The sequence below is a fragment of the Eulemur rufifrons genome, chromosome 20 (assembly GCF_041146395.1).
Source record: "Eulemur rufifrons isolate Redbay chromosome 20, OSU_ERuf_1, whole genome shotgun sequence".
Lineage (NCBI taxonomy): Eukaryota > Metazoa > Chordata > Mammalia > Primates > Lemuridae > Eulemur > Eulemur rufifrons.
The window spans coordinates 48,408,996-48,433,327 of record NC_091002.1 but is presented as its reverse complement, the minus strand read 5'-3'; the positions used below and the strand labels follow the sequence as shown (position 1 = coordinate 48,433,327).

Here is a 24,332-nt window from a genome sequence, read left to right as displayed (position 1 = left end):
ATGACTGGCAAGCCACATTTAGGTGCAGATCAGCAGGGCAGGGGGCAGACAGTCGCCTGGCCTGCAGAACCCCAGGGTAGGGAAGGCGGGATAAGGGTTACACAGGGTGGGCTACGGCAAGTAAGGCGCTCGCGCTCGGGACGTACCACTGTATACGAGCCGCAGGCGGGCGAACCACGGCACGGTCCGATCCCGTTAGGTCTAACGTAATGCGTTTCTCTTAAAACCAGGATACCACAAGGCACAGCGCATCATCGCCCCCTACATCCACCACCCACCTGGCCGCGCGCCGCGGATAAAAGCTAACTAAGTCGGACCCTGGGTAACGTTAAGAGCCCTGCAAAAGCGTATTGCTTCAGCTCTACGGGTCTACGCACTTCCAGGTGCCAACACTGAACTTTGGTTCAAACTTTGGGTAACTACCCCCACGAGAAAAGGCTCAATCACCTGGGCATCCACCGGGTGGGCCAACTGGGTCCCAACATTCAACTCACTCCCCTCCGACCCCTACGCTGGGTCAGCCATTGGGCCGGGGTCACGCCAATCAAGGCTGCCTGGCGAATGAGCAGGGGGCGTTGGACCGGAAACCGGATATGGGTGGGAGGTCCAATAGGGGGCGCCGCGTTGGAACGCCCTAAGAGGTTATGCTGGTGGGGTGGTTTTAAGGCCTTGGGGGGCGGGTGTATGGCGACTAGGTCACAAGAATCGATAGCGCCCTGGGGTCACTCTTCCTGACGCCATAGGTCGCAAAGGCTGGGTGAAATCGGGGGCTCCCAGGGCCAACCCTCGGGCTCGCTGATGGCGGTGGGCTAACCTACCCAACAGAGGGGGTCGCCGCCGCTGGGGCGAGGCGAGGAGAAAGAAGATTTTCAGGGCCTGGAGGTAGAGGGCCACAGGACCTTGAGGAGAGGGCTTACTGCGAGGAGCGCCAAGGATGGATAAGGGGGTTGAGGCCCCAGGGATGCTGAGCCCTGCGGAAGTGAAAGGTCAGTGGACGCTGGGGTTGGAGCTCCAGGGAGGCCGCGATGGGTGCCCCAAAGGGACGGTGTGCTCTTGCCAGGCCTCGAGCTCACCCCCAAAGCATCATTCATCGAGGAACGGGTACAGGATCTCTGTTTGACATTCTCATGGGCCTGCAGGCCTCCTTTGTTCAACGTTCTTTCTAGTATTATGGTTCTTTACTAGGGGAACACATACATTGAGGTGATAAAAGTTGGACGAATACCAATCCGCTGTCGTAAGGGGTAGAGCATCATAAAAATGAAAAAAGAGACCTTCATTTAGGGGAACTTTGAAAGTCTTGACAGAGAAAATGGCGTTCCAAATGGGCCTTCAAGAAAGGATAGACGCCTTGGCTATGAATAGAAGGTAGGGGGATGGGAGACAGTTTGTCTACCAGGAACAAAGGATCCAATGGTAGGAAACATGGGGCGTGGCTGGGTAAACAGAACAGGCCACCTTGGCTGGCCCTTGGGGGCCAATGGAAGAGAAAGCAGGAAAAATTGGATAGAATCTCTCTGAGGATGCCATGGAGTATCAGAACAAGAACTTTTGAGGTTATTTTAGTAGGAAACGGAGAGGATGTTTAAAGTTTTTTTTTTGTCCTGCAAGTGAGGATTTGAGCCTAGTTTTAGGAAAGGTAGAAGCAGAGTGGAGGATGGTCCTGATGAAGAGAACAAAGGAAAGGGGTTATGCACAAAGGAGACCTTGAAGGGAGAGACCCAGACATGGTGAAGGAGGCAGGAAGGGACTCAGGAGGAGTCTCACAGGATCCTCCAGCAACTTCAGTGCTAAAAAGACAAAAGGCATTAGAGCCAAAGTATGGCACCTGGATGATGGGACACTGGCCATGAGGCAGAGAAGCCAGGAAGAGGGCTGGCGTCCTGGCAGAGCCAATTTTGTTTCAGACATGGCAGAATTGAAAGAAGGATGGGTAGTTGAGACAGAGATTTTTGCAGCTCATTATTTGGGAGGAAGGGTCTAGAAGTTTAGAAAAATGTAAAGACCATAAATTCAAGTTGGTAATCATCCTTATTTAGGATACGAGATCACTGGCTTAGATATAACTCTCTAGGGGAGAAATATATTTGGTCATAGAATCTTGAACAGTTGGAGCACTGAAGAGGAGAATGTGAGACAATCCAGGAAAGAACAGGGAGGGCTCAGAAGCACTCCTGAGGAGGGGGTTTCAGAACCACTCAGCATATCTAACCTAGATAGTGGTTTCTTATCCTCTGCACTGGTAATACTTAGGGCTGGCTAATTCTTTGTTGTGGTGACTGTCCTGTACATTGTAGGATATTGAGCAGCATCCCTATCCTCTACCCACTAGATGCCAGTAGCATCCCCTTAGTTTTAATAACCAAAAATGTCTCCAGACTTTGCCAAATGTCCTCTGGGGGGCAAAATCAGCCCTGGTTGAAAATCACTGCTATAAGCTGAGAAAGGACCTTTACACATGAATAGAAAGCACCTTAATTTAAAAGGAAATTAGGACCAGGAAGAATAAATCCCAATATTTAAACTCTGATGTTTCTCTTTTTTTCTACTCTTGTTTATTTCTCTGTAGTGACTGGCTACCAGAATCTGAAAACCCTAAATCCTTTTGGTGACTGGGGTTAAGAGCTGAAACTCCACTGCACATCAGCACTAGGGCTCCAGAGACTCCAGAAGTGTGGCCAGATGTGTGAGGCAACTGGTGGCCTGGCCACAGGGACCTGAGGAACCTGATATGGTAAGAGCTGGGGGTGATCAGCTAGTGGGCTGACTAGGGTCACCTTGATTGGCCGGACTGTCTGGCGAGCCCCCTGAGGGCTTGCGATCTTGCTGGCTTAAGATAGAAGCATGGCCTTGACCTGGAAGGAGATGGCCTGGGCTGGGTGTTGGTGGGCAACCTAGTCTGGGGCCTTAACCCACCAGGGGCATTGTTCTTAGGATCTGCCATTATAACTGTATAATAGCAAAGTTGTCTTAAATGTAGGTTTCCAATTCTGGATGGATTTCTATCATGAGAAGAAGTAAACATTTGATAGGAATGAGCAGGAACCAGGAAGGAAAGTTTATTAATGGGTTCATGAAGCTAAGGAAGAAGTAGTCGGGATAAGCTAGTGCCTGAAAAAAGGCTGAGTTGGGATGAAAGACAAAAGCTGTGTTTCACGATCTTGACCAACTCCTGAGGGGGAATGTGCTAGTCTTTGAAGGGCTATAGTGAGATGATGTGTCAAGTAGGGGAGGGCAGGATTGGCTGTCGAACCCCAGGCAATGGTTTCTTGAAAATTGTATATTCTTGGCTACATGAAAATAATAGATTTTCTATATTTGATGAATTAAGAAAGGAATGGGAAATGCTACTTTTGCTTCCATTAACCTCTGCATTTCTGAGGAAAGTCAGCCCATTCAGACCCTATGGCCCAGGTGCCACAGGTAGCAAATCAGTAACTTTTTATAAACAAGTAACCCCAAATGGGAATAATACATTTCTTTACCATTGACTCTCTGAACAGTGGCATTACAGCAGTATTGCCACCTGCAGGAACATGGACCCGTTCCTCGGTGGCTACATGCTACCCTGGGCTTCCTGCTATATTGACACCTCCATGGCACACAATCAGCAAGTAATTGTGTTAATACTTATATTTTGGGATTCTTACTCATTGCCAGATTTGACACATCTAAATTTTAGGTACTGCCTGTCAACTTTCTGAGTTCATCCCTGTAGCCAAGGAAGAGAAAGCAAAGTAGAAGAGTCCCTTGAGAGGGAGGGGAGTGTGGGCAACAGGGAAAGGAGCAGAAACCAGGACAAACAATCCCTTTGGGCAGTCATTTTCCTTTCGATCTGCGGCTTTGGGAAGGGGGCAGTTTGCAGAAGAGCTTTCTCTGCTGCCCATTCATGTCATTAGTTGTCAGTGTATTTCTTTTAAAGGAGAATCTTTTCACTGGTTGTAAGGAAAAGGCAAAAGCAGAATAGAACACAGAAAAGAGAATTTAGGCAACTATTAAGTTTCTCAGCCTCCTAGTGACAAATGTTTTCTGAGTGCTGACTGAGTAGCAATAGGACTTTGAAGCTGTTCAATTAATTACTGTTCAATTAAGACTTGCTGCTGCCATTCTTTTCCCTTCCAGCATCTCCTCTGCCAGCCTTGGCCGGTGGAGGCAGCAGCAGCATACTGCTGCCTGCAGAAGGGTCTGCATGACCAGGCTGTTTCAGGCAAATGCCAACGAAAGGAAAAATGCCTCAAATGGATAAGACAAGGCACTGGGTTAGGGGCAGAAGCAAGGCTGACAATAAAGGTGGTGGAAACAGTCTTTATGAAAATGCTTGATCTGCTCAGATTAAAAAGCTCTCACTATGAATTCAGACCCCTTCACTAAGCTCACTAGCTGTGGCTCAGCAGCCCTCTTCTCAGAAGGGCCACAAATGCTGCTTTAGCCAGGCTTACTACTGTCATCTGGCCACATGTGCTCCTACAGTGTGGGTCCAGACATTTTCTCTGTGGTTGCTTGAACTGGGCTGTGGATTCCTTCTCCAGACTAGCTGATGATGCAGCAGAGAATTTCCGGGTAGAAGTGTCCATTCCAGAAAAGATGAACAGGACCACAGGAAGGCGACTAAGAGAGGGGCAGAAGTGGAGGGGGGAGGGGGGGGCGGTGTCCGGATCCCAGAAGGTAAATTTGGCTTTAGTAGAAGCTCTTTTTAAAATTTCTGTAATTCATGGAAATTCCAGCAATTCTGGGGGATTCTGGGTAACATTGCTTGAATTTAAAGGGAATGGTATATTTCACCTTCTCACACAACCTCAATTGCCCAGAGCAAAATTTTCCTAATGAAATCTAATTGAGACAGCAACATAAGCCAGGACACTCAGAAACCAGATGTCACCTGGGTAGGAGGAGAAACTTGTGGTCTTCAGCTGGCTGCCAGTCTTTGGCCTGTGCTCTTCATACCCCTCAAGTTTGACCTGAACTGAATGAAATCCAAGGCTTAGCAATTGAGCTAGACAGCAAGACTCCTAGGTGTTAAATCTTTCTGTTTGGGTGAAGCAGTTGAGGCACTTGTATGAAAACTCCACTGCACCTGTGAAATTGGAATTTCTGAGCCAGGTCTGTAAGAAATTCCCAGGGGACAGCAGGGGTAAGGGTGACAAATCAGTAGTCCTCCCGTGCTGTCTTTGGCTGTTAAAAATGCTCCTCCTAATGCTGAGCTGACGTCTGCCCCTTGTCCTAACCCCTTTGGCCACCAGATATATGAAGCTTGCCACTGAGGTTTCTTTTCTCCAAGTCTCTTTTCATGCCTTCAAACTACTCTATAAAATCCTAAAATTTCCTGCCTTTGTGACCCCCCCATTTCTAAATTTTCTCTTCTGCTTATTCCCGGGGGTTCTCTTACTTGCCCTCTTACCTCCCCTTTTTTTCCCCACTGTGATCCCTCAAAACCTTCTTTTCCTTTTGTCTTTCTCAAATCTGTCCCCACATTACTGCTACCTACCCTCTGTCTGTAAAGCCTAGGTTCACCCTGGCCTTTCCAATGGCCATGGCCCCCTGCTAATTTGAATCATACTCACCCTAAAATAAGCCCATAGAATAAACACACAGGCCGTGCCCACACTTGAAGCTGGGAAGGCAGCCTCCCCAATTCTACCCTGGAATAGTTCACATGCAGAGGGTGTCATGGTGCCAGCTCCTCTCCAGTGTCCTGCCTTTGCTTGCTGAGTGCTGTCAACAGGTGACAGTGGCCCTGCACTGCAGACTCTTGGCCATGGGGGAACTAAGTCACTAGGCTGTTCACTCTGGCTTCTCTGCCCTTCTACCCTGTGAATTAACTAGGCCCTATCACTTGGCCCAGCATAGCTATCGGGGGGCTTTTGAAAAAAAACCATGAGATTTAAAAAAAGAAAACAAACACCAGTAAAAATTAGCCTTTTTATGTGTGAGGGGAAAAAAGTTAAATTATAAAACAAAAATGGGATGCTAAGTCACCTAATTTGACAGAGCCAGTTGTTTGTTTGTTTGTTTTTGAAACTTTTTTTTATCCCATACATTTGTGATGGAGGCAAAATTGGTTTTGGGGTATGTGCAAAAAAAAAATCTTAGCTATTACAAGGTACTGCAGTAAATAAACAGATAATATAGTATATGTCTGTGGTATTAAAATGTGATGGGGTTGCAGGTGCGGGGAATTAAGGTGAAAAAACATGAAGAATCTGGGGGTGGGGGAGTGATAATGAAAAAACGTTGCTGGAAAAACTGGTTTATCCTAACTAGCTGCAACCTGTAGGCCCATTAAGCTAAGTCTAGCTTAATCAGGACACTTAAAACTGTTACCAAATAATACATTCAACACTTGTGGTCACTTAACCAATGCTCCTGTCAGAGGGCTGTGTCCTGAAGTGGCCAGCATCTCAGAGACACAGTACTGGTGTAGGACTTGTAACCTTGCTGCCTGTTTCTGCTCTGAAAGGCTTGTTTTCAGACACTAAGGTGGGGGGAGGAACCCCCACGTTAAAAACACTAAATGCTGATTGTGCTTCAGGATGGCCACTTTTTTCTCAGTTTAGGGACAGGACACAGTGGAATTCTGCATTTTCTAACCTGCCTCTTTTTAAACCATTTTTGCCACCAATTGAAAAGCAGATTTGACAAAATTAACATTAGACCAACACAAACCAGATTTCTTCACAGCTGGTGCTTTTTATTTGATCAACTTTTGAAATTATCTAGATTCTATTAATGTTAAAATCATGGATAGAGTCAAATTGAGCAACTCCAGGGTTCTAAAACTAATCCAGCTGCACATATATGGAGCTGAAAGGGATAATAGGAACATCTCTTTCAGCTACTTCACTTTAGAAGAAACTGAGGCAGTGAGGTGTTAGGTCTGACCTAAGGCTACTTGGCAGGAGCAGGGCTAGAAGCAGCCTGGGCTATTAGTTAGGTGCCTTTTGTCTTAGATCCTGCTGCCCCAGTGTGGGGCATCAGGATTTAGGAAATAGAGTCATTAATGTCAAAACCCCACAGCAGGACAAGAAATTCCATCCTGCATTCTGGAACATAGGGATTAAAGGTGTAATTTGAGAATCTCATCCCTTTGCTGGGCAGTTTTTTAGGGAAGGGAGCACTTGAGCTGGCATGACATCACCGGCCTCTGGAAGCCCGATATGATTTTAGTGATTTGGTTTTTAATAAGTCACCTTCCTAAGAGACATGCTTTCCTCACACCATGGTTTCTGCTCAGTTTCCTCTCAATAGCTTCTCTCTTCTTGAAGAGCACCAATAATACTGGTAAATTAAGTCAAATCCATGCAGATTATTTAAAAAAAAAAACCAAAGCATTCTTACCAAGACTGGAGTTTCAGCTTTCTTCATTAAACTTTTATCGCAGCTGCTAAAAATGAAGGCTAAAGAGTAAAGGGCTGTAAGCAATTCCAGGGTACAAAAGCTTCTAGTGCAATACAGAAACATTATCTTAAAACAATTCTAAACTTCAAAATTTCTAATTCCTGAATTCTGATAAACATAGATTAAAAAGTTTTGTTTGCAAAACTTTAGATGTAAACCTATGTATGTCAGGTTATTGACATCACAAATATTTGAACACTGCTACATAATTTTCCAATTCAAGAAATTCATTTACAAGAGCACCTTGCCACCCCCCACCCCCCGCCAAAAGCAAATTTCCATTAAGCAAATGATGAATGTAGTAAAAAAAGAATCTTAAACTATTGAGTATACCATCATGCTTAACTAGCTTTATTTTCTTCCTTCTCCTCCTCCTGTCTCTACATTTGAAATGTTATAACTCTAACATGATTAACTCTAAGATTTGCTTTTTTTGAGAGCATATTCTCACTCAACCGACCGCACCTATGTAAAAGGACAAGTGAGCCCATTCAGATGCTAACCCCAGCTTAGCAGGGTTAGACAAAGGGCTCGTTTGGAAGACTTAGTGAGTTGGGAATGCTTGGAGAACTTGCTAGAAATGTCTCTGGAAAAGGAAGGCAGCTGAACACTAGTGTCTCAGGCAGAAAGAAGGTTTGAAGAGTATACATAGAAAAATCCCTTCCTCAGGATGGGTCGTGGGTGCTTTCTTGCGTGTTTGGTTTTTCTCAGTTGCTTTGTATGGACGCCTAGGGCATGGCTTTTCCACCCTGGAATCCACCTGGGCGGAAAGAGGGAAGTTGGGGGAGGGGAACTGAATGGGGGAGGGTGTGTGCCTGTGGGTAACAGGTTTTCACAATCCGGCTGTAATGCATGTATCCTCTAACTTTGACTCAGAGGCAGTTTGTGAAAGACAGCAAACTATTTGTGTGTTCCTGGATTGGGGACCCTCCCCACTAAATATATGAGCCTGGTGCGTTGCTTACAGTTAAAAGGAAACCAGCCTCCCTGTGTCTGCCTTCTATTTAAAAAACAGCAAGATCAGTGTGAGGTGTGGGCTAGGCACTCTAAGACTTTTTAAAAACTTGTTTATTCATCCCGAAACAAGGCAACATGCTAATTTCTTTAATGAAAAATCACTCGGGAAAACCAGCCCTCCCAGACTACCCAGTCTGTAAAGATAGCTTCCACACTGTAAAGCACACCCCCCCCCCAAAAAAAAAAAAATTCAACAAAACTTCTGGCTTCTCTTGCCTGTTCCCTAGAGACCTTTACTTGGTGAACTCCGGCTACTAAGACATTACCAGAGGAAAAACGACTAATGTCACAAAAATGAACACACCATCATTGTTTACATTAAGTAGCAATTTCAGTTTTAGGGGCGCTCCATTTCACTTAGCAATTTCACCATTGCAAGCTAAGAGCAGGGCACGCCTGGCCCCCCCAGACTTCCGCCGTGCTGCGGAGGGTAAACCCCCTGCTAACAAACTGCCTTCGCCCTATTTACTGCCGAAGACCACAAAAGCATCCAACCGTCGGCATAACTAAGTTCTGGGGCGCTGCAACACCTTTCCTACCCATAGGTCCCGGAAGGAAGACCGTTTATTAAAGTGTTTTCCTCTAGCACTATTCTTTTCTTAGGAATTTAAGAACCTGACAGTATTTCAGTTCAAGCCATCAAAATGCTTTAGTTTTCCCCCAAGTCATTTTCAGCGGAGTAACTCAAGCCGGCGCAAAACGAGACGAGCACGCACCAAAAAAAAAAAAAAGGAAAACAAAAAGATCAATTTCCAAGTCGACTGAGATTTCGTAAATACATTTCACTTATTAGTTTTTTCCTCCAGGGTTGGCGCTGAGGGCCACCAGATTGCTGCGTTTTTGTGCTGGGTCACCAGGGCAGTTTCCCCTCCAGGTTACAGATTCCAAACTTAGCTCCACCCGAGCTGAAAATGGCCGGAGCACGCTGCCTCCCCTCCCGGAGGCTATGAAGCCGCCACCGGCCCCTGCCCTCTCCCCGCCCTTGGACCGATTGCCCAAGGACTGGCGCCCGAACCAACACCCTTGCCCAGCTCGGCTTGTGCTGCGCTCTTTGAGGACACACTGTACAGTGTCGGTGTCCTCATGATAGACGCGAACCCCTTCTCCAGCCCATTCCATGTTCCTCTTTACCTTTATGCTTGCGACCACCTCGAGGGTTCCTAATCTCTCTCTCCTGCCTCCAGGGCCTCGCACAAACAGCCCAGGACCTCTCCAGCCAAGCTGCACGCAGACCCGCCGCCTGATCAGCTGCGCAAGAAGGTTGGTAATGCCCGACGTGACCAAACCTTCGCCGCCAACCCTGGTGGCCCGTAGGGGTACCCCCTGAGACTCACATACCTCCCTTGCGTGCCCTCCAAGTACCGGGGACTCCCGGGAAACCACCGGCGCGCTACAACAGGTCGGCTCTGGGGTGCACCGACAGGTGCGCACGCTCTCTGCAGCGGTCTCTGGCCCCACGAGCGCCCGGAGACGGGCGGTGGAGGCAAAGACTGACGCGGGGCAGCGGGAGGCACGGGCGCCAAGATCCCAGAGCTCCAAATTGGCAGCACCGGGACCTGGGCTCCAGGCTCTGAGCGGCTTAAACGCGGCGCGCCCGTGCGACTTCCCTCCGGAGCCTGGAGTCTCCGGAGTTCTTGCCCAATCCCATTTTGATTACTTTCCGCACATTGCAACAGTGTCGCTAACAGCGCAGCTGCTCTTAAATCGTGAAAGTCGGTGCGCGCACCTCCGAACCACATTTCGGGCGGCTGCCAAAGCCAACTCGTTTGACACTGGTCTTTCTAGGAGAAAAAAGAAACACCTAAAACAAGTGACTTACCAGTGCTGTTTTGGTGCGCAGCTAGAAACCTGGAGTGCGGTCCGGAATCGCTCGCGCGTCCAGGGCACCAGCCGGGAGACCTCAGGTTGTCTCCAGCGGGACGCAAGGAGCACCCCGCTGTCCGGATTCGCTCGCGCGTCCGCGGCACCGGCCCAGAGACCTCAGGTTGTCTCCAGCGGGACGCAAGGAGCGCCCCGCTGTCCGGATTCGCTCGCGCGTCCGCGGCACCGGCCCAGAGACCTCAGGTTGTCTCCAGCGGGACGCAAGGAGCGCCCCGCTGTCCGGATTCGCTCGCGCGTCCGCGGCACCGGCCCAGAGACCTCAGGTTGTCTCCAGCGGGACGCAAGGAGCGCCCCGCTGTCCGGATTCGCTCGCGCGTCCGCGGCACCGGCCCAGAGACCTCAGGTTGTCTCCAGCGGGACGCAAGGAGCGCCCTGCCATCCAACAAGCCTTTGGCCACCGGGGCAGCGGCGTCCTGGGGAGATTTGGGGAGTTCTCTCCACCTCACTCAGACCCCCGATCCCGGACTGGCTAGCTGAGCCCGCTCTCTTCCCACCTTGCTCTTTTACCCTGTCTTTCCTTCTTTCTCCTTTCCTTCCACCGCCCCCAGACCCCCAATTTAACGGTGGCCAACTAACCTGAATCCATGAAAACAAGGAGAATCTGGACGGAGTCCCCCATTAGTGACGCCGGATGGGGATGGGTCCCTTTTTGGAAGGGGACTCCGGGGACGAGTCGCGGCGGGTGGACTTCTTCGGCTTGCAGCGGCGCCGCTGCTTCTTCTCCTTCTTGGGCTCCTCGGGCTCTTCGGGGTCCTTCGGATCCTTGTCCTTGGGCTCGGGCTCGGGCTCCTCCCCCTCCCTGGGGCTCTCGGGCTCCTGAGTGCTGGGCGGCGCACGACTTGGGGAGGCGTCGGGGCTTCGCAACCTCAGAGCGTACAGACGCTGGATGAAAGACTGGGTGGAGGTGGAGTGGCTGGGGCCGCGGTCGTCTTCCGGCTCGGTCTCGGGCTCAGTGGTGGGAGCGGAATCGGACTCGGAATCGGGCTCGGTGTCGAAGTTGCTGTCGAAGTCGTTCTCGAAGTCGTTTTCGTACTCGGTCTCGTAGTAGTACTCGAAGTCGTAGTCTGGGCACTCAGGGAGGGACAGGTCAAGCTCTGCCTCCTCGTGCTCGTAGTCAGATTCGGACTCAGGGGTCTGGGGGAATATCGGGGCGTCGGAGCGGTGATGGGCGTTAAGGAAGCTCCGGCGCTGTTGGGCAGCCAGGCGCTGCTGCTGGGCTCGGGCGTGGGAAGCGGCAAGGGCGCGGAGGAGCGCGATGGAGCAGGAGAGCCAGAGGAGCGCGGCGGCTGTCCGGCGGCCTATCGGCGGGCACAAGTGGTAATTTGGGCGAGCTCGGCGCCACTGCAGAGCCCGGGACCTCCTATCCATCCTCTTAGGCGCACACCGAGAAGCCGACCTGCCCTCTGGCTCTGCAGAGAGCAGCTCCGATGCGCATCGGCTGCTGGAGCCGGAAAAGGTGCACCTTACGAGGTAAGAAGCTGGGTCCAGAGGTCCCAGCCCCACCTCGGCGCGAGAAGAAAAAGGGAAGCTCCTACCTTCCTGACCACTTAAGAACTTTCTAAAGCTCCGCGCCTTTGCTTGCCTCTGAGCAAAAAGGAGGAATGGGAAAGGGGAGAAAAAGTCTATCTCCTCCGGGGCTCCTCTCGGTAAGTCTCAGACTCTGCAGTCTAAGACTCGGGAGAGGTGCCTCCGCTGGTCCTCTCGCCTGGGAGAGGAAAGAGGAGACTGAGGCGAGGAGAGCTGGGGTGGTGAGGTTCTGCGAAGTTGCGCTCCCGGACTTCTGCCGGGCATGTGCAGTAGCGAGGTGGGGGCCGCCTCCCCGCGAGCTGCGCGGTGGCGCCGAGCCTGTGGCGCAGACCCTAGTGGGCCGGCAGGTGGCAGGAGGAGACCTTGTTTGAAAGGATTTGGGCGAAGAGACGGGCAGGGGTTCTTGGTGGGTGCCAACGAGCAAGCAAGATAGCTAGCCACAGGTTAGAGTACTTGGGCAACTGGGCATGGGTTGCCCATGGGGTCGTACCCCTTCCCAGCTTCTGCAGGGTTACCGATGAAATGGACATAGCCCCAGAGCAGCTGAAAACTAGTCCTCAATATTGCAAATATTCAGGGGAATGAGGGTCTGATACATGAGTATTAATGATCCAGCTAAGGGCATTTTCAAGGGCTTAATAGTTTGAGGGTGGTAACGTCAGATAGTCATTAATCATGAAACCGCCTTTAGATCTGTTATAGTGACTGTTAATTAGAGATGTTTCAAAAAAAAAAAAAAAAAAAATAGATGCCCAGTGCAGTCTGAATTGGCTAAATAAGTGTATTCCTTAAGTAGGGCCCCCACAGTCAAGGCAGTAGTTTGCAAGTCTGCAAACCCATCGGGGACCGCCTTGAGCTCTCTCTAGCCGAGAACTCTTGCTGGAAGGCAGACCTGAGCTGAGAGCATTGGTAAAGGGAAGGATTTCCTGCACTGTCAGTCCTGCTCCCGTGAGGCTATTCAGTTATCACTGACTCCTCACTAGATGTCCCTTTACGGCTGTTTCTTAGCTAGGTTGTTAACAAAGATAATTCTTTCGGCAAATATTCATTGAGTGCCTAGCACTTGCCGAGCTCTGTTCTAGGTGCTGAAGATGAACAAAAGAGAAAATCTTGCATTAAGCAAAGGATATTTCAGATTAGTCTGCTGTTAATCAAAACGTTAAATTAGTCAGAATCCCTCCTTACCCACCAACATTGTTTAATACAGCCAGAATTCCACGTGAGGAAACAACTGGATCATCACGAGCAGCAATGCTAGGGGGCGGCCAGACACCGCTGGATCATGCTATGAGCTCCACAAAGGCTAAAGAGCTGGAATGAATTCATACCACTCTTTCTCGGCCCTGGAAAATCAAATGAGCTCCACAGCCTACGGGAGGGATCCCTACAGTGGAAAGCTCTTGAGTTCCATCTGTAACCTGCTTCTTTCAGGGTATGTATGTCTTCAGTCTTGCCCTCCCTGTTGAATATGGGGTGCCCCTCTTTCAGGGCATGTTATGGAACAAATTAGGAATATGCAGGTGCTAGTAAATGTCCTTTCAATGGAAACTAATTCCAGCTGTCAGCAACAAGGTGGATTATGGTTCTTTTAATTTGTGCACATAAGAAAGTACTTCGTTTTTCAGATGAAGTGCTTTATGCCTATAATGGAGATGACAGCCCAAAGGCAATACAACTCAGAGGAAGGCTGTCTTGCTGAAATCCATGGAAATGTCAACAAGGTTGCCTCACTTGGGACATATGTCATGGGTTCAGTTCTTTTCTCCTTCTTGAGTCAGTATGAGAGGACTTAAAGAAGAGGGGCTACCTCTGGGTGATCTACCAGGCATTCCCTCCTGTATTTTTTCCTGGTGGCTGAAGGTCAGTCACGCACCCACAGCCATTCCTCACCATGGTGGAAGTTCTCCTCACACTTTCAACGCCATGCTTGCATTAAAGCTGCCAAATGCAAAGGTCAGACCTCAGTATGTGTCTAGCAACTGCTTTTGATGTGTTGTGTTTTTTATTTCTGTGTCTTGGCTATGTCTATCTTGCATCTCGTGTTCTGTGAGTTAGTTTGTAGCATTAAAATACTGATTGGTCTAATAAAGTGGGATTGATTTGGCAAACCCCATAAAAGGACAAGTGTCTGTATTCCAGTTGTGCTCTGCTCTAACACTTGCCAGAGAAACTGAAAGGGTTTTACTATCACAAGTGCCTGCGTGGCTCTAAGCATTTTGTGGATATTCTTATGGGACACTGGACACAGAGGCTTTTGGAGCTGTATATTGCAAATCCTGGTCTCCACCTCTCATTGCTGACAAACGGGACATTTCTAAGTGGTCTGCCCACAGTGACCCACCTGCTTTATTTCTTTTAACTAGTACAACTCCACTGGCATAAAGACATCGTTTAAGCTGATTGCAGGGCACATTGCGGGGGGAAAAAATCAGGAATATGTGGGTGCTGGTAAATGCTCTTTCAATGGAAACTAATGCCAGCTGTCAGCAATGAGGTGGATTATGATTCTTTAGTGTACATAAGAAAGTACTTCGTTTTTCAGATGCAGTGCTTTATGCCTATAATGGAGATGGCAGCCCAGAGCCGATTCACTAATATAGATACACCGAGATTGCCTGCATTATTAAAAAATGTGCATTACATAATACATATTTTTGGAATAGATTCTACATTAGCAATGTGCTTTCTTTGCAAGATGCATTTTAATCAGCAAATGAACATTTAACAAAACACTGCATTTTCCAGCCCCGGTCCTGTTTAGTTACAAATACATTTTGGTGTACATTCAGCACAGGCTCTGGGAGGAAGGAGCAGGGCACTGCACTGAAATACTGTTCCATCTTGCACTTAGTGCCGAGGTCGAGCAAATGGAGCTATGCAGAAGATGCTCTTTAAAATGCATTACGTGCATGACTTTAAAAAGTGCTTGCTGCAGAGTGAATTTCAAAAAGGAGCAAGTGGGTGATGAACGACCTCGGTTGTTACCAGGCTAAGGAAGAAGGGGCTCTCTCTGTCTGCCGGTAAATAAAGTGTGGACATATATCACCTTTGGGGCTTTGCCGGAGGGAGGCTCCTATACCAGTTGGACAGGAAAGCACAGTTCCTAGCTCATTACAATATCATACAATAAGGTTCTTATTTGGATGAATTGTGAAGAATATTGTCTTCAGCCCCTTAAAGGTTTATCATGTGGAAAAGGCTTTAAGATTTATTTTATGTGGCTCCAGAGGGCAAAATTTAGAACCTATGGGTGGCAGTTACAACAGACAGCTTTCAGCCCAGCACAAGGAAGAATAATCCAACAATTAGGATTCTGGAATGGAAGGGACTGTCAGGAGGTTGTTGGCTCTTTGTCAGAAGCAGAAATCAAAGGACAGATGACCACATATTGGAGATGTTTTCCATGGTGCTCATGAGCTGTGTGGAGTTGGAACTTGATGCCAACCAAAGTCTTTTCAACTCAGCTTCTGATTCCATTAAAGGCCTCTGGAGGCTGTGGGTGAGAGGCTTGGGGGCTCTATTGGTAGACACAATCTTCCCACTGGAAGGAATGTTTGGGGGGCGATTTTAAGACATGGGCAAATAGCTGTGTGCAGATGGAGCCTATCGTGCAGCTTTCCGAACTGAGGCAGGGCTCTGAGGCTCTTTGCTCCACAACTCACTTGTTGCAGCAAAGAAATTAGTCAAGTCCATCTACTAATTACATTAGTCCTCTTTGCCTGCCTTCCTGGAGCTATCTCAGAAATAACAAATGAAATTGGCTATTTAGCAATCATGAATTGAGTCTTCTATGACCAAGACACAATTCTGGGCATTGTGGGGAGATCAAGTAATTGAGGGTGCACAATTCCTGCCATCCAGTAACATGCATATCAATGTGAAATGCCCCCAGATTTTAAAAACAGACAGCCAACAGGTGCAGAATAAGAAATTCCACACCAGAGAGATAGACAAGGGAGGGAAGTTGAGTAACTGATTAGAATCAGAGGTCGAGTTCATCTGATGGTCTTCTAAAAGAGGTGGGTTTTTACCTGGTCCAACTTTGAGATTTTCTTTTGATTTTTAAAAGCCCTTTGCTTTCAACCCACCGGTTCCTACTTATGTTCCCATCATGTGCAAAGCCATGTGCTGGTCGCTCTCAGGGAGACAGAGATGAATCATAGGAGTTCTCAGAAGGCTTGGAGGCTATTGTCATGGGTCCCCTGGACTTCAACACATTTTCCAAGATGAGACTCAAGATAATGGATTGATTGGTTCTGCTCTGCCTGGAGAGTGGGTATCATCACTCTTGACCATATTTTTTGGACAGTCATTGGAAAGGATTATTTTGGGAGATGGAGAGCTTTTCAAACTTTCCTTTGGACAGAAATGAATTCAGGGAGTTTGAAGTGCCCCCCACCCCTCACTGTGCCAGTCAGTCAGAAAGGTTCAGCCCCACTGAGAGTTTGGCATTGGCCCCTCCCGCCTGTTCCCCAAAGATGACTGGACACAGTACAAAAGCATTTGGCTCATTTCTCTAGGGTGCTATTTTGTTGTTATTTAGACTGCACTGATATCAATGGGCTCTTGCCAGTAGAAATGGTGAAAACCCGAGCTCCTGGTTTTGTGATTTTGGGGGGACGCCATCTAGAGCTAAAAGCAAACGATAGGGTAAAGTAGTCATCTTTTTGACATGATGAGATTCTGTCCAGGCCATTGTTGGGATTACAATACTGTATTTTGTGCCCTTCGTTTTTGAAGGTAGATAGGATCAGAAACAAGCCATATTCCTGGGTACAGAGATCGGTAGGAGTTGTCTCCTCAGGAGCTGCCTTGCTCTTCACTTTGTGCTCTGTTGAGGTTCTCCCACAGACATAGCACCTGTCTCCCTCCCTCCCTACTTCTGCCTCAGGAGGAGCAATTTCTGTGCTCCTGATCCAACAGGAAGTGTCTAGGAGCCTCCCCACTCAGGCAAAACATTGGCTTCGGATTACAGGTCTTTCTTGGACATGGTGCCTCGCTTTCTTTGCTTTGGCCCTGGAGCTTAGCTTTCTTGTAGTCCCTGGCTCAGCCCCTGGACTCTGACCATTTGCCTTGCCTTGTCCTGCTTCTGTCTGTCTGTCTGCCTAGCCCCAACTTATACTAAGTTTGTCTGGTTCTTTCCCGTGGCCAACTGAGACTTCATTGTCTCAAGATGTGCCCAGCCCAGGTGATTGTGGCCTCAGATGTCCACCTCTGCCTTGCACACCAGACTCTCTGCCTAGAGCTGGTGGGCTGTGGATGAAAACACTGCTGATTGCAAAGGACCACCCAACTGTCGGGAATGTTCTCTGCTCATAGCTTTGTCTTTTTTCCAGCTCTCCCGGACATCCCACTTCCCCCCAGCCACCAGCACTGACAGAGAGCCTCAAAGTTGTTTTCATCTCATCTACTGAGGATCTGACTCACCCCTTCAGGCTTGGGGGAGGGACGGAGGGAGGGAGCGAGCGAGCCAGCCAGCCAGCCAGCCAGCATCAAGCCCAGAGGGGAGAAACCCTTAGCGGTGTCATGGTTCAGGAACACGCTCATAGAAATCCTTTCAGCTCAAGCTCTTCAAAATATGATTAGACCAATTTTACATGTCTAGTCACTGAGGCTCTGGTAGATTGGAACTATTTCTATATGTGCAAAGTGAAGTGGAGAATTGAGGCAATTATCTTCAGGCAAATGAATCTGGGCTCTGTAATCAGTCCATCCTGATAACCGGGGGGAATCGGCCTCCTTCACTGTAGCATTGCTTTGTGCTACAGAGAATCCTAAAGTATTTGTTTGTTATTTTCACTTGGCTTTGTTTTTGCTAAAGGCAATCTGGTGAGGATTAGTCCTGCTCCATGCAGGTGTTAGGGTATGTGGCTCTCTTGGGTCTCAGAACACTGTCAACCAGGCAGGTGTGGGGATTGATCTGGATCGGTTTCTAAGCAGATCAGTTCCCAAGGAAGGTGCGTTCCAGCTGACCTGCCCTTTGCTTCCTCCCGGTGGATCCTTGGTTTCCACTTCAGTCTTTTCTTTCTATCCCTTGTCTCCTTGTGGGTGGATCATCTGCACCTCCAATGCTAGGATGATATGATTCTTAATAGGGCCACGATTAGCATATGTTGTACATGGGAAAATATCATGAAACTAGGAGAATTAAAGGACTCGGCTTCTCAAAATCAGACATGAGAATGCATTGTAGGTTGGTGATGACTTCTAGACCCTCCCTCCCCCCTCCATTGTTTTGATAAAAATCATTGTAAATTGAGAGTCTTTCCCTTTGTGGTTCTAGAAATTCTCGCATGAGGCAACCGTTATTTCCCTCCCAGCTCTTCACCAAGGAGGGAGGAAGGAGAATCAAGAGTAGATTTTTGGTTTGAGACAAGCAAAGGCTTCTAATCAGATCTTGGGCTGTGAGCAATAATCTGTATTTAGGAAGCCAGGGGCCCAAAAGAAGGCACCTACTATGTGGTGCTTACTGGGTGCTGTGAGAGATGATGGTGCAGGGCCCCTGGGAAGGAGCCTGAGCGGGGAGATGCAGGTGCCTCAAGGCAGCCTAGCCAACATGCTCCCACTGGTAATTAGAGAACAATGGGAATTTATCTGCTAAATTGTGCATTTGACTAGAAGTACTCCAGGAGTGAGGTGGTTATGGGGCTTGAGGTGAACCTTGGAAAACATAGGAATTAGAAAGGTTTGTTTTACATTGTCAAGAAATGGTCGTCTTATCATTTTGAAAATTTCTGCTGTTGTTCAGTTGGTTAAGAAAACAAAAACAAAAGCTTCCTGTCCACAATTGAGATAAGGTTTTAAAAGATATCTCTCTGTCCTCAGAGCATGGTGGCATCCTGTGTGTTCTATAGTTATCTATAGCTGGTTCATTCCTTCTCAGTTGGTTAAACTGGCATCTTTCCTCAGCGTCTTACTGTGGTTGGTCCACAGCCTTAACGATCAATCATTGTTTCATACTATATTTTAAGATCTTCTGGGGCAAATGCCTTCTTACTACATATTATCTCAGGATTCTCTGATAGTTTTGCCTGTTTATTTTTCTGTATGAATTTAAAAACCATTTTTATCAAGTTCGATAATGACTTTGGTGATATTTGGACTAGAACTGCATTCAATCTATAAATTAAGTTGGGAAATATTATCATCTTTTCTGCATTTAGTCTTAAGTCAGAAGTATGGCCTCTCTCTTCATTTGTTCAAGTCTCTATTTTTCCCATTAAGGATTTGTGTTTTCCTTATATAATTTTAATTGCATAAAATTGTATAAACTCCATATTGTATGTGGAGTTTGATATGTGAATATATATCATTTCCCAAGTATTTGATATTATTGTTGCATTGTGAGTGGGCTCTCTTTCTCATTACATTTTCAGGCTGTTTATTATGTGTTTATAGGAATGATATTGATTTTTGTACATTTTTCTCATCTTCTTGTACTTTTAGAATTGGTTTGTTTATGAGGCAACTAGAAGTCTGCTCAAGCAGTCAGTGAAGGTTTCTAGAGGATTTGGTAGAGAGATTCCTTCATCGGGGAGAGAGTTGAACTAAGTGGTTCCCAAATGCTGGTCCACAGTAAATGGAGAAAAATAAGGATGATGCAGCAGGTTTTTCATCAGCTAAATTTATTCAGGGAAGGGACTATCTTGATATTAAGGCTACATAAACTTCCTGCCTTTTGTTATTTTGATGTCATTTCTTTTTAGGACAATAGGTGATAATTAGGGTTTTTGTTTTCAGATTTTAGAGGTTCAGAAATGCTTATAAAAAATAGATAAATAAAACTATTTGAATTCTTCCCCTCAAAAGATTTTAGAAGATATTTTTAAAATTTTGTTTTTATTTAGTTTCTTTTCAGCGACTTAACAGATTAAAAGTCAGTTGGCAACCACATATCGGCACCACACATTTCTTTTTTAAAAAATTTGTATAAATTTATGAGGTATAGTACAGTTTTGTTACACACATAGACTGTGTAGTGGTCAAGCGCTGAAGGGTATCCATTACCTGGGTGACATATATAGTACCCACTAGGTAATTTCTCATTACCCACCGCCTTCCGCTCCCTCACCCTTCTGAGTCTCCGTTGTCTACTATGTTGCTCTTTACATCCATATGTGTACGTTTTTTAGCACACACTTATGAGAGAAAACGTGATATTTGACTTTCTGTGTCTGGTTTGTTTCACTTAAGATGATGACCATTGTGTCTATGTTGCTGCAAAAGACATGATTTCATTCTTTTATGGCTGAATAGTATTCCATTGCGTGTATATACCACAGTTTTTTAATCCAGTCAGCTGTTGGTGGACACTGAGTTCCATTCTGTATCTTTGCTATTGTGAATAGTGCTGCAATAAACATACGAGTGCAGGTATGTTTTTGATTTGTAGTGTTTTTTTTTGTTGTTGTTGTTGTGTCCTTGTGTGGTTTTGGTATCAGGGTGATACTGATTTCATAGAATGAGTTAAGGAGCATTTCTCAAGTCTAGGAGTCATTTGGTGGAGTCCTTAGGGTTTTCTAGATATAAAATCATATCATTGGTGAACAGAAATAATTTGACTTTCTCTTTCCCAATTTGGATGCCTTTTATTTCTTTCTCTTGCCTGATTGCTCTGGTAAGGACTTCCAGTACTATACTGAGGAGGAGTGGTGAAAGTGGGCATCCTTGTCTTGTTCCAGTTCTTAAAGGGAATGCTTTCAACTTTTCCCTGTTAAGTATGATGTTGGCTATGAGTTTGTTGGGTATGACTGTTACTGTTTTGAGGTATCTATGCCGAGTTTGTTGAGAGTTTTTATCATGAAGGGATCCTGAATTTTATCAAATGCTTTTTCTTTGTCTGTTGAGATGATCATATGGTTTTTGTCCTTAATTGTGTTTGTGTGGTGACTGACATTTATTGATTTGTGTATGTTGAACCATCCTCCATCTCTCGTATGAAACTCACTGGATCGTGTATTATCTTTCTGATGTGTTGTGTTGGATTCGATTTGCTGGTATTTTGTTGAGGATTTTTGTGTCTGTGTTGGTAAGAGATTTTGGTCTATAGTTTTCATGCAGGTATCTTTTTGATATATTGATTTCTTTTCCTTTGGATAGATACCCAATAGTAAGATTGCTGGATCAAAAGGTAGTTGTATTTTTAGTTCTTTGAGAAATCTCCATACTGTTTTCCATAGATGCTGTAGCAATTTACATTCCTACCAACAGTGTACAAGAGTTCCCTTTTCTCCTCATCCTCACCAACATCTGTTATTTTTTTTAAATGATAGCCATTCTGACTAGGGTAAGATGATAGTACCACACAGTTCTTTTGAAATATTAGCATCTCAAAGTCTAGGAACCTCCAATTCAGTGTCCTCTTGTTACAGTTTGGATATTTGGTAAATGTGAGCTTCTTTATTTCAAAAATAATTTTTAGTTTATTCTTTTGACTTCTTCTAGTTAGTCATGTCATTTAGATTGATGATTTTATTACTTTCATTTTTATCTGATTTCTTCATCTTTCATTTGTGCCCTACTGTGTTCTCTAAAAGTATGTGAGAAACAAGAATCTTTAATACTTTACTGAATGAGAGAGATGGAGTGGAGGCATGCATCCTTGTTTTACTTCATTTTCTGCAGGGATTTTCTCTTTTCTCCAACAGTATTTGGGTGGGCTTTACAAGGAAACAAGATGATATCCTGTGAGAGGGACTCAGCAAAAATGCTGGAGGTGAAAGGCTAGAAGTCAGATTTGGGACGAGATAGGCCTTGTAAATCTTGCCTTCCTCTGCTTCATAGCTGACCATTGATGTTACTTGGTGACAATGATGGTGCTGTGATAGTGGTGATGGTGGCAACAGTGGTGTTGATGGTGGTAGTGGTGATAGTGGTGGTGGTGGTGGTGGTGTTGGTGGTGGTGATAGTGATGTGGTGATGGTGATGATAGTGATAGTGGTCGTAGTGGTGGTGGTGATGGTGATAGTGATGGTGGTGATGGTGATGGTGGTGGTAGTGATGGTGATGATAGTGATAGTGGTCGTAGTGGTGGTGGTGATGGTGATGGTGGTGGTGATGGTGATGGTGGTGATGATAGTGATAGTGGTGTGGTGGTGGTGATGGTGGTAAAGGCCAAGAGGTAAGTGAGCAAGGGAGAGGATTTCAACCCCAACTAGGCAGAAGGAGTTGGAGTGGCAGTCAAATTGGATGTTGTTTATTTAAATTTCCAGTTTTCTTTTAGTGACCTCTTGGTGGAAAGCCTTAGAAGCTGTAAGAGTTTGATCTGCAGAAAAGCACTGAGTACCCACCATAGGTTGCATACTCTGTAGGCACCAGGAACATGCTGGTCAGCTAAGTCAGACTCGATTTCTCTACCTGATACATGCAGTGGTGGATCTGGACATAAGGAGGGTCTCATTATAATCTGAGCTAAGGGTACTGGAAAAGAAACATGTTTTTTCAGAGTGTACAATGGAAGAAGCTGCCCTAGATTTCAGCATGTCAAGGAATACTTTCCTGAGAAAGCGATACGTGCACACTTGAGCCGAGAACTGAAGGATGGGGTGGTGCAGTTCCAAGGCAAGGAGTAGCCAGGGGTATGGTGCAGTCCCAGGTTGAGCAGTAGTGTACCTGCGAGCCCTGTGGTGGAAAGGAGCTGGGACTGTTAGGGCAACTAGCTGGTGGTCAGCAGAGCTGGGGGACAGAGGGAAATGAGTCTACAGGGGCAGGGGCTGCCATTGTAGGGCCTCCTGGGCACAGCAAGATGAACTGCAGTCTTTCTGTTGTCTTGAGTAATCTTCAAACAATGCAAAGGCCTTGTCCTGATGGCCCAGAGATGTTGATTTCAACTTGACTGTTTCAAAGATCTCTCTGGCCACAGAGTTGGGGATTGGAATTCGAGAGGAAGCTAGAGTTGTTAGTAGCTGGGTCTAGGGTGGTAGCTGGTTCTAGAAATACATAAAACTGGAGATGGTGAGAGTGGCTTTGATAGTTATTTAGGAGATTAACTAACAAAGCTTGGCAACAACACAGATGTGGAGAATTGGCTGTGTCACTATGATGCTCAGATGGAACTGGATGGAAGTCAGAACTTTCCACTGATCTAGAGAAGCGAAGAAAGAAGCTCAGGTGTGGCATGGTGGGAGGCCATGAGTTCTGCCGCGTTGAGTGGAGAGCACCTTAGGGCTACATGTAAGAAGGTATCAGATGTTCCTTCTAGAGGAAAGGCAGAAAGATATTCCAGGTCTAGAGTTCAATGGAGAGGCTGTCATGGAAGCAGAATAAATGTAGTGCTAAGGAGGGGATAAGACATGTACACCTGAAATCGAGTTTCCAGTGAAAGTCATGTGGACAGGAGTTGTCTCAGAGGTGGAAGGGACTGGAGAGATGAAGTCTTAGTCTTTCATTTTTCAAGCAAGGAAACTGAGGCTCAGGGAGGGAGGTGACCTGCTAGTTAATGGTAAAACCAGCTCTTACACTGAGTTTTTCCTAGTCCTAGTTTTGTCCCTGAATTTTCACTATACCAAGTGGAGAATCTTCATGTGGAGGTGGCATGTGAGCCAAAGTCTCAGATGTCAACCCCTTGATAGCAGATCTATTTTTTGTCAGCAACCAAATGGACAGCTCACAGCTTCACATTCTTTTCTTGATCACTTTAGAACTGACATTCTGCCGGCTCCTTATTAAAGAGAGAGCAAAGCAAGAGCTGGCTAGACGTAGTTTGGAAGCTAGAAATAGAACTATACCATGCCCTTAATAATCAAGCCTGGCAAAGTCCATACAGCAGCCGAGAAGGACTTGGCCAAGGTTAAAGCTAATATGATTTGGTGACACTCTCTTTTTCTGTTGGTTATTCAAAGGTCTAGCCAACTACAAAAGTACCAGTTATTATTTAAAGCTAGCCCCCAAAATATGGGGATTAAGGTATGAGAAAGGCTAGTCAATTTTTCTCACGACCCTTTTTCAAGATGTCTACTCTATGAAACCTATGACATAGCAGCAGCTTCTCCCAGCCATGAGTTTTTAACTTTAATGTTTAATTCCACATGCAATTATATGAATTACATGTATTATCTAATAATTTATTAAAATATTAAATAGAGCTAAGGCTAATGTCTGCTTCTGATGATCCTTCACCAGCCACAATTTCCACATCCCACCTCTCAAATCCCCCAGAAGTTACCAATTTCACAAATAATGAGTTTCCATAGAGGAAACTTTAAAAACCCAAATAGTATCTGTGTCACTTTGTAGCCTTTTTACTCCCCTGCATTTCTTGAAGACCCTTCTCTGTTGGTTCATGAAAGATCTTCCTGGTTATATTTCACTGTCACCTTATTACCTATGGTCTTAATGAAGACAGTCAATAGTTACTTCCCTATCGACATGCATTTCTGCTCTTTCCACTTTGTCCCTGTTAGGGACTCTGCAGACCATGTCCTGGTATACACTTCTGTGTACACATTACAGTTGTTTCTCTTGGGTTACTATCAAGCAGTGGAGTTTCTGGTCACAGGTCAACACAGAGCTTT

The 24,332-nt window shown here is 46.3% G+C and overlaps 1 protein-coding gene and 1 long non-coding RNA gene across 3 annotated transcripts in view; one reads left to right on the top strand and one right to left on the bottom strand.

The window, feature by feature from the left end:
• The first annotated feature begins 656 nt into the window (after positions 1–656).
• Positions 657–24,332, top strand: part of LOC138400608 (uncharacterized) — a 31,479-nt gene continuing 7,803 nt past the window's right edge. The window contains exons 1-4 of one of the 2 annotated variants that reach the window (XR_011236375.1): positions 657–986; positions 2,570–2,734; positions 9,597–9,672; positions 13,028–13,246. This is a non-coding gene — a long non-coding RNA (uncharacterized lncRNA). Of the gene's footprint in view, positions 987–2,569; positions 2,735–9,596; positions 9,673–13,027; positions 13,247–24,332 lie in introns of those variants that run through there. The other variant, XR_011236374.1, reaches the window with a different exon arrangement.
• LOC138400607 (neuroendocrine secretory protein 55-like) lies at positions 10,846–11,980 on the bottom strand. Its single transcript, XM_069495602.1, has one exon. It carries the CDS (start codon positions 11,659–11,661, stop codon positions 10,912–10,914), a length of 750 nt encoding a protein of 249 aa, XP_069351703.1. The 5' UTR covers positions 11,662–11,980; the 3' UTR covers positions 10,846–10,911.